The sequence below is a fragment of the Rutilus rutilus genome (assembly GCF_951802725.1).
Source record: "Rutilus rutilus genome assembly, chromosome: 20".
Taxonomy (NCBI): domain Eukaryota; kingdom Metazoa; phylum Chordata; class Actinopteri; order Cypriniformes; family Leuciscidae; genus Rutilus; species Rutilus rutilus.
The window spans coordinates 35,610,051-35,624,434 of NC_140225.1; the positions used below are offsets into that span (position 1 = coordinate 35,610,051).

A 14,384-nucleotide genomic window follows, 5' to 3' on the forward strand; every position below is an offset into this window, starting at 1 on the left:
ACAAAAATAACCGCATTTTCAGAGAAAAAAAGGTCAATGACATGCCCTGTAAAATTTTCAGGGGTAACCTCACAATGCACAAAAACCAACGGTTTGTGCTTAGGTGTGCTTAGGAGGGGGTAACTCAGTACTGGCCCCTAGTGCCACAGGATGGTATAGCCTCAACACACACTTTTCAATTTCAAACACACACTGGACTAAAATGCGCATGTGCAATCAGCCACCTTTCACGTAGGCAAACTATGACTTAATTAATTGCTAAAGCTAAGCTCATTTTAAGGAAACTGAACCAATTCATTGATAACACAGGCTTTTTTTTTTATTAAGTGCTGAATAATGATAACATTATATATATTTTCATTTTTCATTGAAAGATGTATTTTAAAATGTAGATATTTCCATAATAATCATATAATAATAATTATTATTATTTAGTTATGAATAATATAATAATTATTATTTATATTGCTATTTAGTAATAAATAATAATTTAGTCTTATGTTAAGCATTGTTCTGGGCTGCGTTTTTTATGAGACTTTTGGGAAACACAGCCCTGTTTGAACCATAGACTGTAAGGTTTGAACGCTCTCTGTAATTGATTGGTTCTGACTTGCAGCATTTGCGTGTGTTCAGATCAGTGTCAGATGAGTAGGATTGTATATTGTACGCATAAATTTTTTTTGTAAAATAAACAATCACAGGTTAAAAAACACTGTAGTATCGATAGGCCTAGTTTTATTTGAGTATACTCGACGTCAGTATCGATACGCCCATCCCCCATCCCCCATCCCTACTCCACACGACACGAGGAGAGAAAGGATTATCATCAGCACTCGAAGGCCATTTCGGAGTCAGCTGGCAAGACAGGTTTAAATAAAAAAGGTAAGTTATGCCTATGTGACTTAAAGATTTATTCCAGTGTACGGAGCCAATTTGATATGATTTAAGTGCAACATGAAAACAGTTAAAAGCATGAAACTTTTTTTTTTTACCAGGTAAAAGCTCACATTTGAACTTGAGTCAGTGCTAAAGTTTAGGTACCTTAGTGCTCATCAAAATAAACGTCACGTTTCTTACAAATAACATCAGTAGTTCTGTTTTAAAAATGTTTAACCTAGCATACTGCATGTTTTACTCTTCCCTAACTAACATTAAGTCAATTGACTAGATTACTTTTTTTAGCAGCAGCAGGCACCTGCCTGGTTAAAAGTTGTTTTTATCTTATTTTGAGTAGATTGACTTTAAACCTTTTTACTAAATTTATTCAGTAACCAGCCGTTTTAGCTGTGTTTCAGAATTGTTCTCTATTCATATTCAAATTGACTGAAACTCAAAACACCTGGCCTTTCACGTGCATGCACATGCCGAGCATGCACGTACCTATGGCAAGCCGTTTTAACTTTTATTCATTTCCAGGATACTAATTCTTGATATCAACAATTCAATTTTTACTTGTTAAATTATATTATTTGATATTAGTTAAGATAATTAGTTATTGATATCAGTAATTAGATTTCTACTATAATAAAGGCAATTTTTGATATCAGAAATTACATTTCCACTACTAACAATGCTAATTCTTGATATCCACAATTAAATTTTCCCTAGTTAAAATGCTAGTTCTTGATATGAACAATTTAATTTCAACTAATAAAAACTATAATTCTTGATATCATTCAGAAGAGTTATATTTGACAGATTATAGCTCACCTAGTACTTTTTACCTCTTAAAATTACACTCCAGTGATCAAGATTTGGTTGTCTAATGTTAAGATAACATAAATAATTTTAAGTGTAAGATTTATGGGGCTATTGGTCTAAAACTGCACTGTTTTTTTATTGTAGGATTTCCAATGGCCACACGAAGAAGGAAACCACCAACAAAGGATGCCATAGAACATGCTGTGAAGGCCCTTGACAAGACAGCAGAGTTAGAAGTGCAATACATTAACTCTTTTAAAGGTATGTGCCTTTGTTATGAATTGTTTTTAATAAATTACTGTTCTAGCAGAACCCCTTGCCTATACCCTGGGGTTTAGTTTGGAAAATAAATGGAAATTATAGAAATGGCAGTGTATTTCGTTCTCCCATCCTCACGACTATTGATAATTGTCTTTGAATTGGAGTGATAAAGGAAGCGGCATGACATTAGTTCTGGTCTGGTGGGTGTAACTGGATACAGAAGTACAAACCAAAGCTAAAAAATGATTACTCACCTTTGTTTATTGTAGTTATTATAACCTTTTATCAATGGTGTCATTTCATGTATGTAGGCTACTGATGTGATGAGAAAAAATAGCTCCTGTATATGCAGCTTATAGGGATAGTAAAAAAAATAATAGTTTACTGTTTTTAGACTATTGACCAGCACACATTATATGCAATGCAATATTAATCATGAATAAAAAATGGTATTGAGCACTGAGCAGTATTGAAACTTTGAACTTTCACTGTATATTGCAGTGCAGTGCAAGTAAAATTTTGGATTTGGGTCAAATAAAAAAAAAACTAGAATTATGAAGATGGGCATGTGTTTGTGTGTGTGTCTTGCACTCTACAAAAATATATGACCCCCCACCCCCCAGTAGACTACTCAAAAAATGTTTTCAAGGTTGGCAGGTCTGTATACTGTAAGTGTAAAGGCTGCAACAGTGTAATGGTATCTGTGTGTGCACTAGGTCGAGGGGTGTTTGCCAAGGCCCCTTTCAGAAAAGGAGACTTTGTGGTGGAGTACAGAGGAGAATTAATCAATTCTGATGAATCTCAGAGGAGGAGGAGGAGGACATATCACAATAGATGTGGTGTTTTCATGTTTGACTTCTACTGGCAAGAAAAAACATGGTGGTAAGGCTTAGATGGAATTTTTCCTATCAATTGAGTTCATGCCATAAACAAATGTGTGATAAATTATTTTTTTTTTTCTTGTTTTTTTTTGCAACTTTAGCCATCATTTAGCAGCTTGTGTTGTGTATCTGAAGTTTTCTTTTTGAGGACTGATGAAAAAAAAAATTGCAATCATAATGTAATTTTATTAAGCCTAATCTGTACTTTTTTGGTTTGTCACCTTTCCAAAGTGTTGATGCAGCTAGAGAAGATGGCAGCCTCGGGCGACTGGTTAATGATAGCCACAAGCATGCAAACTGCAAAATGAAGAGGGTCATAACAGAGGGCAAACCACACCTCTGCCTATTTGCTTTGAAGGACATTAATGAAGGAGAAGAAATAACATATGACTATGGTGGAACTGATTGGCCTTGGAGGAAACAGGTTTGTCAAAAATGTGTTGCTGTTCCGGTAAAAACTGATTGTGAATATTGGCTTTGTTGTAAAAAAGTCAGAATGGTATATTTATTTTACCCAGATTTAAACCAATACTGGTATTTCTGCCTCAGATTAGTTTTGCCTAGTTCAGGATAACTTGTAAACAATGTTTAAAGGATTGAATCATCAAATCATCATCTAAAAAAACAAATCAATTTAAAACATTTTATAGATATACATTGTGTATATTACACTTACCTCAAGTGTCCTAACACAACCACAGTTCCTTTGTACCTATTATTGAAACTTCTAAAGTCTAAACATATACATTTACAACATGTGCCATTGAACTTGAGATCAGTTTGCTTTCTCCAAGTCGTACTAGCTGTTGGCTACAGGTGAATTCAGTCCTGCCGCACTTCACTGTTACTACTTCCTCAACTGTAATGGGTACAGCTGTCTTATAGCAGGCAACATACATATGACAGAAATCACAGCCAACTTGAACCCATCAAAAGTAACTTGGATTTAGCCTCAGCTACAGGAAACATGTAAACATTGCCACCACATGCGTGTCTCCTGTCTCTCACATGCGTTTATGTTGTGTTTGCACTGAAGTAATGCTAAGGCTGACCATCTACTCCATAATAATGTTTAACTCATTCTTCAGGAGGACAAACAATCGGATGCCACTGAGTCTTTTGAGGCTGACATCTTCAGAACAACCGAGCAGACTCCTCAGAGGTCGTCCAGCTTCAAGACACAGGTACTAGTTTCTCTCTTTTACGGTCTTTCACTGGTGCAGACTTTAGTAATACCATTCCAACAAAAACTCTTCAAAGCTGTCGCTGTTAATATCCCAGTGCTAGCCAAATAAACATCACTAGCAAGTTCTTTTCCTAGTTTTATGACGCAAGCTCAAAGGGACATAATGAAATCACTTATGCTATTACATTCTATTTGGCCAAAGATATGCCCATTTACACAGTAGAAAGAGAAGGCTTCAGGAAGCTTCTGAATGCACTGGACAAACGATATGAAATCCCATCATGCACCTACTTTTCACAGATAGCTGTCCTGCAGTTATATTTTTGTCTTTTTTGAACAACATCTGTGCTTTTGTCAGTGGTCCCGTTTAAACGTCTGTTAAAAGCAGGCTGTCATTTCACCAGCTACAGCTACGTATTTAATAGATAAATGCCCAGGAAGTTCTGTCAGTGACATGAGTGAAGGAGAATTGGATGAGAGAGATATTACGGCAGGCATGGGTGCGTAATTCTGTGTGTGTGTGAAAGAAAAAGAGAGAGCGCTCATTTTATTTATTCTCATAACAAGGCAAACTAAGTGATTATTACCAAAACTTTGTTATGGCAAGGCTAGCAGACCCAAGTGCAGGACTAAGAATGGGATTAGTTACAAAAGAGGAATATTTATTGCAGAGTTAAAAGGATCTAATATTGTGTGGGTGAAGAGTGAGGCAGAGTGAAAATAGATGCATGCCGACCCGAGTTGGTGGCTGCTGTTCAGAGCAGGGATAACCGTAGCTGAGAGTCCAGAGTGAGAGAGTCTGATCCAGTAGATCCAGAGCAGAATCCGGGAATAGTTTAGCTGGGCGGGAGTCCAGGCGGAGAGCAGACGGGATTCTTAACACTTAACTAAACAATGCGTTATTATGCATAATTCACTTTTAACTTTTATTATAGCAAGTAAATGCTCTTCCTCTACAATCGGCCTAATATAATTATTTAAATGTGTTCATTATATTGTTGAAGCCTACAGTTTAGCCTATTGATTAATGTTAAAATGTAGGCTATATGACTGTTTTGATCTGTAATGAAATTAAGCATTTAACATAGCTGAGGACTTCATTTTGTTTTCCCTTTGATGTGAACTGGAGCGTTACGTTCACTGCTGTGAGCGGAAGTCAGGCGCGTGGAAAAAAAACCCTCCAATATTTGAATCTTAATTTGAAAATCGAATGTTTACCCAACAATGAAATATTCAGGTTCAGCCCTAGTCGTTTCCACTTCTAAAAGTGCAGTGTTGTCCTTGCTATATATTTAAACCATTTTAATGCCACATGTCTGTTTTATTGAAAAATATGAAGATTAAGTGTGGTTTTCCAATGTTTTTGAAATACCATTTGATGTACATAGGTATACATTTATGTATGTGTGTTGTCATTCATATCTTATGTCTTTCTTTGATGTTCTATAGTGCTCACACGATCCAGAACCCTTACCTTCAATGAACAAAGTTGGAATGAATCCTTCCCTGGTAGACTACACAGATTCTGGTGAATCTCAGAGTCCAAGCACAAATCATGACCAGTTTAATTCAAGCTGCCAGGTATTGTTTTTTTGAGCATTTGCATGTATTTGTACAGGAATGGGTACCGAAATATAGTATCAATAAGCTCAGACATTATTGGTTCTGCTTTCAGTACCTATTTTTCCCTTGTCCTTGGGTTAAAATGTTAATTACATATCTTTTCAACACTCTAGACATGGTGTCCGACTTCTGAGTTCGAACTAAGCCTCACCCACCAGGACAGAGATTATATTCCAAGGCTGAGGAGGACCAAAAGCATACAGGTAAGCAACTCAAAATGTAGAAGATGGATGTACATACTTAACATACTTAGCATCTTGTACGTAACAGAAAAGTAATGTTTAATCAGTGTGCTGACTTTGACTTCACTTTTTCTTTTCTGAAGATGAACGGAAAGGTTGAGTTTGCTTCAGATGAGCTTTTTGACCTCAGCTCAGGCAGCAGTGGAGAGGAATATATTCCTCAGAGTAGTGAGGATTCATCTGAAGGTACAGACACAAGCGAAGTCATTCAAGGTACAGACACAAGCGAAGTCATTCAACCAGTCAATCATAAAGAGAGCAAGCTTAGATTTCCAATCCTAGGGAAGTATGCTGACATCCGAGAACTGCACGATGCGCCTTCAAAGCAAATCCTTAACAGAGGACGCTCACCTTCAAGAAAAGCGGGCAAATCTGGTATGAGACGTAAAAGGCGATGTTCAAGCAGTTCAAGACGTGCATCCTACCCTACAACACAAGCAAGTAGTGGTCACTCAACAAAACGGAGTGGAGGGGGAGACCCTGAATCTGTATTACAGAATACAACACCTGATCTGGAGAAAGATCTTCCTGACAGTGCCTCTTCCCTCCATACAGAAGAAGTAGCTGATGGTTCACTTTCCATATCTGCTGTCTGTAAAAAGGAGGATGGGTCAAGAATGTACAACAAAAAGCAATACTGTTTGTACTGTAGGGAGGGATTCGTAAAAATGGCAAGGCATTTGGAGCGTGCTCATAAAGATAATCCAGAGGTTGCACAGGCTCTGTCCTTTCCAAAAGGCTCCAAAGAAAGACGAATGCATATGGAATATTTGAGAAACAGGGGCAACTTTGCACACAATGTGGATGTATTAAATGCTGGTGTTGGAAATCTTGTTCCTCGCAAGCAACCAAGGAAGGATTGTCAAGCACAGAATTTCCTGCATTGTATACATTGTCATGGTTTCTTCACAAAGAACGTTCTTTGGCGGCACATGATGACCTGCAAGTTCAAGCCGAGTGTTCGACAAAAACCTGGCAAAACTCGTGTCCAGGCCCTCTGCGCATTTGCTGCACCTCCACCACCTGGTGTCAAGGTGGAATTTTGGAAGCTGCTAAACAACATGGTTCAAGATGAAGTTTATTCTGTACTGAAATCGGATGTCTGTATCATGGAGTATGGTGAGCATTTGTATAACAGGCTTGGATATGATGTTGGCAAACATGAATACATCCGTCAGAAAATGAGAGAGCTAGGAAGGCTTCTGATATGCTCAAGAAAAACCACTTCCTTGAAGACCATTAAAGATCACATCAAACCTGCCAATTTTATGCAAGTTGTGGAATCAGTAAAACACCTAGCAGGCTATGACAGTAAAACCCATGCATACAGGTGCCCAAGTCTAGCTCTCAAAATTGGACACAACTTGACAAAGATTTCAATGCTTCTTGAAAGCCGTGCAAATCTACAGAACGACTACAGTGCTGCAAAAGATGCTCGTACATTCCGCAGAGTGTATGAAACCAGATGGAATGAACTGATATCAGCTGCATCACTGAGAACACTTCAGGAGTCTAAGTGGAATACTCCTCTGTTGCTTCCATTCACAAAAGATGTCCAGACTCTCCATTCGTATTTGGATGTGCAACAACAAGATCTTCACAGTAAACTGTCCACAGAGGCATCCCCCCAGACGTGGGCAAAACTGGCAAAGGTCATTTTGGCACAAGTCATTTTGTTCAATCGACGAAGAGCTGGGGAGGTGTCAAAAATGACCCTTTCTGCATATGTATGTCAAAATCCATCAGACCCACATGAAGATGTGAATGAAGCCCTCTCAGATCTAGAGAAGAAACTCTGTCAGCATTTCAGCAGGATTGAGATAAGAGGAAAAAGGGGAAGAAAAGTTCCTGTGCTTTTGACCCCAGTGATGAAGCAAGGACTGGATCTGCTTGTCGGCACACGGCAGGAATGTGAGGTTCCTCAGGAGAACGTATACCTATTTGCAAGACCATCCGCTTTGACCTGTTACCGTGGGTCTGATTGCCTTCGACACTTTGCCAAGGTCTGTGGTGCAAAAAGTCCTGAAAGTCTCACTTCTACAAAACTACGCAAACAAACAGGAACACTGTCTCAAGTTCTCAACCTCAGTAATACAGAGCTGGATCAGTTAGCGGATTTTCTTGGCCATGACATTAGAGTGCACCGGCAGTTCTATAGACTTCCTGAAGGCACCCTCCAACTTGCAAAAATTAGCAAAGTCCTCATGGCTCTGGATCAGGGACGCCTGGCAGAATTCAAGGGCAAGACACTGGATGACATTAACATTGATCCGGAAGGTACTTATTATTAGGACTGTCAATTAATTAAAATATTTATTGTCCATAATTCACTCACGATTATTTGCAGATTAATAGTGCATTTTTTTATCTGTTCTAAATAAACCTTAAAGGGATATTTTTCAGCATGACATGTTTTTATGTTTCTGCTTGTCAAGTTGCTAGCAGCTGGTTTTAGAACAAAGATGTGACCTGTTTCAACTGCAATTCAGCTTGTCAAAAGAGTCACAAAGTTATCTTGCACACGAACTCTGTTTCTGATTCTATACAAAAAGCCACGGTCAGAACAGATGCATGAAGAGTCGTTGCTATGGAACGCTGTCTGGTACTGTTGCAGCAGTGTAGGTTTTAGAAAGTTGCAGACCGGTACGTTGCCTGGAGTTGCAAGTCACGAATCTTTGGTGTGAACTGGCCCATTTCTGCTCAAGGAGATTTGTTTCTGCTCGCCATACACAGCGGTACTGCTGCACCTCTTCGACGGTCATAATTACTGAACGCGCATGCATTAATCATGTGTGGGGCCGCAGCTAAAATAATTTTAGTAATCAAGTATTCTATAGATTATTACATCGATTTGTTGAGTAATCGTATAAGAAATACTTTTGCTTGGCAGCAACACAAACTCACCGCCCAACCAGGCGGAGAACAATAACAATAAACGTACATGTATACAAAAAAATTGTGCCTTTAAAAGAAATTTGCGTTAATTCGTTATCACGTTAACTTTGAATACCCTACTTATTTAATTTTTCTTGTCAGATTTCAACATGAACACTTAATGTCTCATACATGTTTTTCTTTGCCGTAATTGGGAGCGTGTCAGGATCGAATGAATTACATTGTGCTTTCACTAACAGTCATTCTTTTCCCTCCTACCTCCCCCCCCCAACCCCCCACAGAAAATGTGCTCATGGACAGCGAACATGAGTCAGAGTCAGGTATGTATTTTACATATGATCCTAAATCTGACCATGTTTATGTGTTAATGGATAACCACAAATGTCGATTTACTATATGGATGTCCCAAACCAGGCTTTTTTTCTCTTAAATATTATCTGCTAATGTCTAGTCCAATCTGATACTTTTACCTAAATATTGATTAAATATGTATCTGAAACAATGGGAAATAACAGCTATAGAATACTGACTCTGACACACCTTTTTTCTAGCTACTTGATCCAAATACTTAAGGTCCTTGTTCAAAAATCTTAATTTGATAAACTGTAATTACTGATGTAATATGAATGATTAACTTGGAGAATGTCATTCACCCAAATTGTGAATGTGAATTTTTCACATACATTTTCTCACTTTTGCATCACTAGCAGACTGTTGGATAAAACAGAGTTCAGTCAACAAACACAGTACAGTTATGAAAGTGTCAGAGTTTGAAATCTCCAATAAAAAAATGCCCAGATTGGCCTTGATACCGATTATATATTTAGGATCCGCTTGGGCCATCTCTAATATACTGTTGTATGACTAATACGTCTTAATTGTTATTTTCTGCATTTTGTGTTTTTCTGGTTTTCAGAGAGTCAGGTTACAACTACTCAGAGGGAAGAGAATGACACAGCAGTGCCAGATGTCAGTCATAGCAAGTCCCAAAAGAGGGATAAAGGTTAACTTTTTAGATCTCAATTATTTACATTTTGATCAATATGCCCTTTGTCTGTTTCATGTCAAACTTTGTTACTGTATCTTAAAGATTGACTGCTAAAAACTGTAATGTTTATGTGCCACATTCTTTTTGTTATAACCAACCTGTACAGGTCGTCAGCCTTTCAAGAGAAAGATGTGGGAGAAAGAGGAGATCCTTGCTGTTGAGAAGCACATGATGTCCTTCATCACTTCATGCCGTGTTCCGGGAAAAAGTGACTGTGATAAGTGCCTTGAACTGGAGAAAGTAGCACTTAAAAACAGAAATTGGCTGGCCATTAAGTTCTACATTAAGAATCGAATCACAGCTCTCAAGAACAAAGTTTAAAATGTTTAAACTTGTTATCCTTGTTATGTCACGTTTAAATTATAACGTGTTGTTCATTTAAGACGTTGTTGAACTTTGGAATTAGTTAGATGGGTCTTACCCAGCACTAAGAAATGTTAAAGGGATAGTTCACCCAAAAATGAAAACTCTGTCAGTAATTACTCACCCTCATGTTGTTCCAACCCCGTAAGACCTTCGTTCATCTTCAGAACACAAATGAAGATATTTTTGATTAAATCTGAAAGCTGTCTCACTCCTCCGTAGGCTTCTAAGGGATTGAAACTTGCCAGCCCAGAAAAGTTATTAAAGACATCGTTAGTATAGTCCAAGTGACTACAGTGGCTTAATCTTAAGTTTGTAAAGCGACAAGAATACTTTTTGTGTGCAAAAAACCCCAGACTTTATTCCACTATTCATTTCCTTCTCTCTGGGCCTCGAGTGAGTTCACATAGTATAACATCGTAGCGCTTCTGTGTTGTACATCACACACATGACCAGCGTCGGCCAATAGTGTGATGTATAAAACAGAAGCGCTGCGCTAAAACACTACGTGAACTCACTCGAGGCCCAGAGAGAAGGAAATGAATAGTTGAATAAAGTCGTTATTTTTGTTTGTTTTTTGCTCACAAAAAGTATTCTCGTCGCTTTATAAACTTAAGATTAAGCCACTGTAGTCACTTGGACTATATTAACGATGTCTTTAATAACTTTTCTGGGCTGGCAAGTTTCAATCCCTTAGAAGCCTACGGAGGAGTGAGACAGCTCTCAGATTTCATCAAAAATATCTTCATTTGTGTTCTGAAGATGAACGAAGGTCTTACGGGGTTGGAACAACATGAGGGTGAGTAATTACTGACAGAGTTTTCATTTTTGGGTGAACTATCCCTTTAAGATGTTGCTTGTAAAAAAAGCCTGTGAGTGTTTAATGGAGTTAAGACGACTCAATATTCCAGCAGTTGAAATAAAAATTTTGCAGTCAGTCTATTGTTGTTACTATTCGTTGTTACTATTTGTTGGGATTTGTGTCCTGTAAAATGCTGACCTTAATTGTGACCTTTGTGTTACAAGGCTTCATATTGCACTATTGCTAATCACAAACAATCTCAGACATCCTGAAGAAAGGGACTTATTTTCTGACAAAGGGAGTATGGAAACAGTTTACTTCGGTTGCACTTAGCAACTACACAACAGCATGTTGACTAATAATATAATAATATAATAATACTCTACCGGCCAACCTTTTCAACCTTACCAGTATATAATTAGGTTGTATAATTACATAACACCAATTTTGCCAGAAATTGTTTTTTTTTATTTTTTTTTTAGGCATTTATATAGCGCTTTCATATGTACTACTGTACACCCAAAGCGCTTTACAATCATATCAGGGGATCTCTCCTCAACCACCACCAGTGTGCAGCATCCACTTGGATGATGCGACGGCAGCCACAGTACAACGGCGCCAGTGCGCTCACCACACACCGGATATAGGTGGAGAGAGAGTGATAGAGCCAATTCAATGTAAGGGGATTATTAGGAGGCCATGATTGGTAAGGGCCAATGGTGGAATGTGGCCAGGACACCGGGGTTACACCCCTACTCTTTACGAGAAAATGCCATGGGATTTTTAATGACCACAGAGAGTCAGGACCTCGGTTTAACGTCTCATCCGAAGGACAAAAATCCAAATTATGCTCCAGCAAATATCTTGGCACATGACAGTTGTAATTGGCTCTCAAAGTAAGTTTAACCTGAATGTGTGTCAAGTGGTACCCAGAAGACTGAAAAACCAGATAGTGTGTATATATGGACCCCATTAATAACTAAATACCTGACAAGTCCCCAGGAATCGGTTCTTAGTCAGGGCATGGAACTCTACTTGGTCTGAATCATCATTTGATGTGACATCTGTGTTTATGACCACTCCAGTGTGCTTCCTGATTTTTTTTGCTGCTGTACAACCTTCAGAAAGGGTGGTTCCCAGAATGCATGATCCTGTCAGGTGGCCACACAATGCCATAAAGACAAGGATGTGTGTGTGTGTGTGTGTGTGTGTGTGTGTGTGTCTGTGTGTGTGAGAGAGACCTCCCTCCTCAAAAAAGATTCGGCAACGAATCTAAAAAAAAACAAAGAAAGGAGGCCTGGTCTGTGTAACGTTATGTGTGTGTGTGTGTCTAAAATGTAACCGACCGTTTTACTTGCCTTTTGTTAAATAATCACTCGTTATTAAAATTTAGATATTTCGATAATACCTCAATTGTATGGAACGTATGCTTAATTTGTGCAAAGCATGTCTGTCTGTCTGTCTGTCTGTCAGTATGTCTGTCTGTCTGTCAGTATGTCTGTCTGTCTGTCTGTCTGTCAGTATGTCAGTATGTCTGTCTGTCTGTCTGTCTGTCTGTCTGTCAGTATGTCTGTCTGTCTGTCTGTCTGTCAGTATGTCAGTATGTCTGTCTGTCTGTCTGTCTGTCTGTCAGTATGTCTGTCTGTCTGTCTGTCAGTATGTCTGTCTGTCTGTCTGTCAGTATGTCTGTCTGTCTGTCTGTCTGTCTGTCTGTCTGTCTGTCAGTATGTCTGTCTGTCTGTCAGTATGTCTGTCTGTCTGTCTGTCTGTCAGTATGTCTGTCTGTCTGTCTGTCTGTCAGTATGTCAGTATGTCTGTCTGTCTGTCTGTCTGTCAGTCTGTCAGTATGTCTGTCTGTCTGTCAGTATGTCTGTCTGTCTGTCTGTCAGTATGTCTGTCTGTCTGTCTGTCTGTCTGTCTGTCTGTCAGTATGTCTGTCTGTCTGTCAGTATGTCTGTCTGTCTGTCTGTCAGTATGTCTGTCTGTCTGTCTGTCTGTCTGTCTGTCTGTCTTTCGCATATCTCTCGAACCGTTAGTGCGATGGACTTCTAACTCGACAGGTGCCTCGCTATGGGCACGAGTAAGTGCACAAAAAACTTGTGACTGGCCTAACCAGTCGAGAACCACTGCATTAGAGCACAGGCAAAGTTATCATTACCTATCCATATAGCAATGTTTATTATGGAAATATATTACAGTAATCAGTATTGTTACATAACAAATTGTGCTGCAATAAAGAAGGTCTAATTTAACACTGTTTATCCTCCAGAACAGAGAGTGTAGAATGGCCAAAAGGTTTGGGCAAAATCCGTTAGATATATTTCTTTAAAAAAAAAGCCTAAATTGAAAGATGAGGAAGACGGATATGAGGACAAGGAGGAGAGCAACTGAGAGGAAGGGTTAGAGATCACATGAGATGACAAAAGAATGTCTGCATTTGGAAGTTTAGGCTGTATAGTGGAAATAATGAGTTGCATTTGTGGGTGTTCTTACAGCTCACCCCGGACCGCACTCATGTTCTAACCCTGGTTACGGCCTCGTCATCAATTACTTTTAAAAGGAACTTTCCCATAATGTTTGGAGAATTCCCAAATGAAATGAAAAATAAATAAAAAACATTTTAAAGGTTGTCGACACTTTGAATGTTTAGAGAACATTCGAAAATAACATTTATATGTTAATTGGAACGCTAGCAAAAGGTTGTTCGAGCATGTTGTTGTCAGCTGTGTGTGCACTGAAGCATAGATGACTTCTCCTTACTGTAGTCTCCAGCTCTCCGAGACGGCCAGGCGGTCTCGTCTCCTACACAGGGCGTTCTGCTGATCCCGCTGGACCGCCTGCTCTTCCCTGCGAGCCCTTTCAGCAAAGAACTCTCTGTCTGCTTCTCTGCTGGCCTTCAGCCTCATGCGCTTCAGCTCGACCTGAGCCTCCCTATCCTTCTGGACCTCCGTCAGCATCAGAGCGCTCTATAAAACAAGAGGATCGTTTCTACAACACTTCACCACAGAAGAAGATTTGTGATCTGATACCGTAAGACACGCACATGGAAGGCTCTCACTCGGCCGGTCTGGTAGAACCGCAGGGTTTGAGCTCTCTTGATGGCCTCCTCTCGTCTCTGGGCCTGGTGTTCTGCTTCTTGCAGGTCCAGCTGTTTCCTCCTCTCTTCGATCAGCGCCTCTCGCATGGCTTTCGCCTCGAGCTTTTTACTTTTCTTGAGAAGTAAGATCGACACTGAAGCGTTCGGCGATTTGCACTAACTGCTCCTTTGTACAACTCTCAAGCAAAGCTTCTGACGGACACGCAAAGAAATCTTCGACCACCGAAGACATTTTGTTCGTATATGTATACGCGCAATAACACAAACGACACTACTACACATGAG

The 14,384-nt window shown here is 39.2% G+C and overlaps 2 protein-coding genes across 2 annotated transcripts; one reads left to right on the forward strand and one right to left on the reverse strand.

Annotated features, from left to right (window-relative positions):
* Window positions 1-9,079: 9,079 nt before the first annotated feature.
* On the forward strand, window positions 9,080-10,274 carry LOC311279881 (uncharacterized protein). Its single transcript, XM_084391666.1, has 3 exons — window positions 9,080-9,109; window positions 9,706-9,792; window positions 9,944-10,274. Exons 1-3 carry the CDS (start codon window positions 9,082-9,084, stop codon window positions 10,156-10,158), a joined length of 330 nt encoding a protein of 109 aa, XP_084247792.1. The 5' UTR covers window positions 9,080-9,081; the 3' UTR covers window positions 10,159-10,274.
* A 3,420-nt stretch (window positions 10,275-13,694) lies between these two features.
* On the reverse strand, window positions 13,695-14,354 carry LOC311279275 (cilia- and flagella- associated protein 210-like). Its single transcript, XM_084390651.1, has 2 exons — window positions 14,046-14,354; window positions 13,695-13,968 (listed from the first exon to the last, which is right to left on the reverse strand). The coding sequence occupies exons 1-2, from the start codon at window positions 14,184-14,186 to the stop codon at window positions 13,759-13,761; spliced, it is 351 nt and encodes a 116-aa protein (XP_084246777.1). The 5' UTR covers window positions 14,187-14,354; the 3' UTR covers window positions 13,695-13,758.
* Window positions 14,355-14,384: the final 30 nt, after the last annotated feature.

Coding starts and splice junctions, on each gene's coding strand:
- LOC311279881 (XM_084391666.1), top strand. CDS start 9,082: ATGGACAGCGAACATGAGTCAGAGTCAG. Junction 9,110..9,705: donor CGAACATGAGTCAGAGTCAG/GTATGTATTTTA, acceptor TCTGGTTTTCAG/AGAGTCAGGTTACAACTACT. Junction 9,793..9,943: donor GTCCCAAAAGAGGGATAAAG/GTTAACTTTTTA, acceptor CAACCTGTACAG/GTCGTCAGCCTTTCAAGAGA.
- LOC311279275 (XM_084390651.1), bottom strand. CDS start 14,186: ATGCGAGAGGCGCTGATCGAAGAGAGGAGGAAACAGCTGGACCTGCAA. Junction 13,969..14,045: donor GCCGAGTGAGAGCCTTCCAT/GTGCGTGTCTTA, acceptor CTTGTTTTATAG/AGCGCTCTGATGCTGACGGA.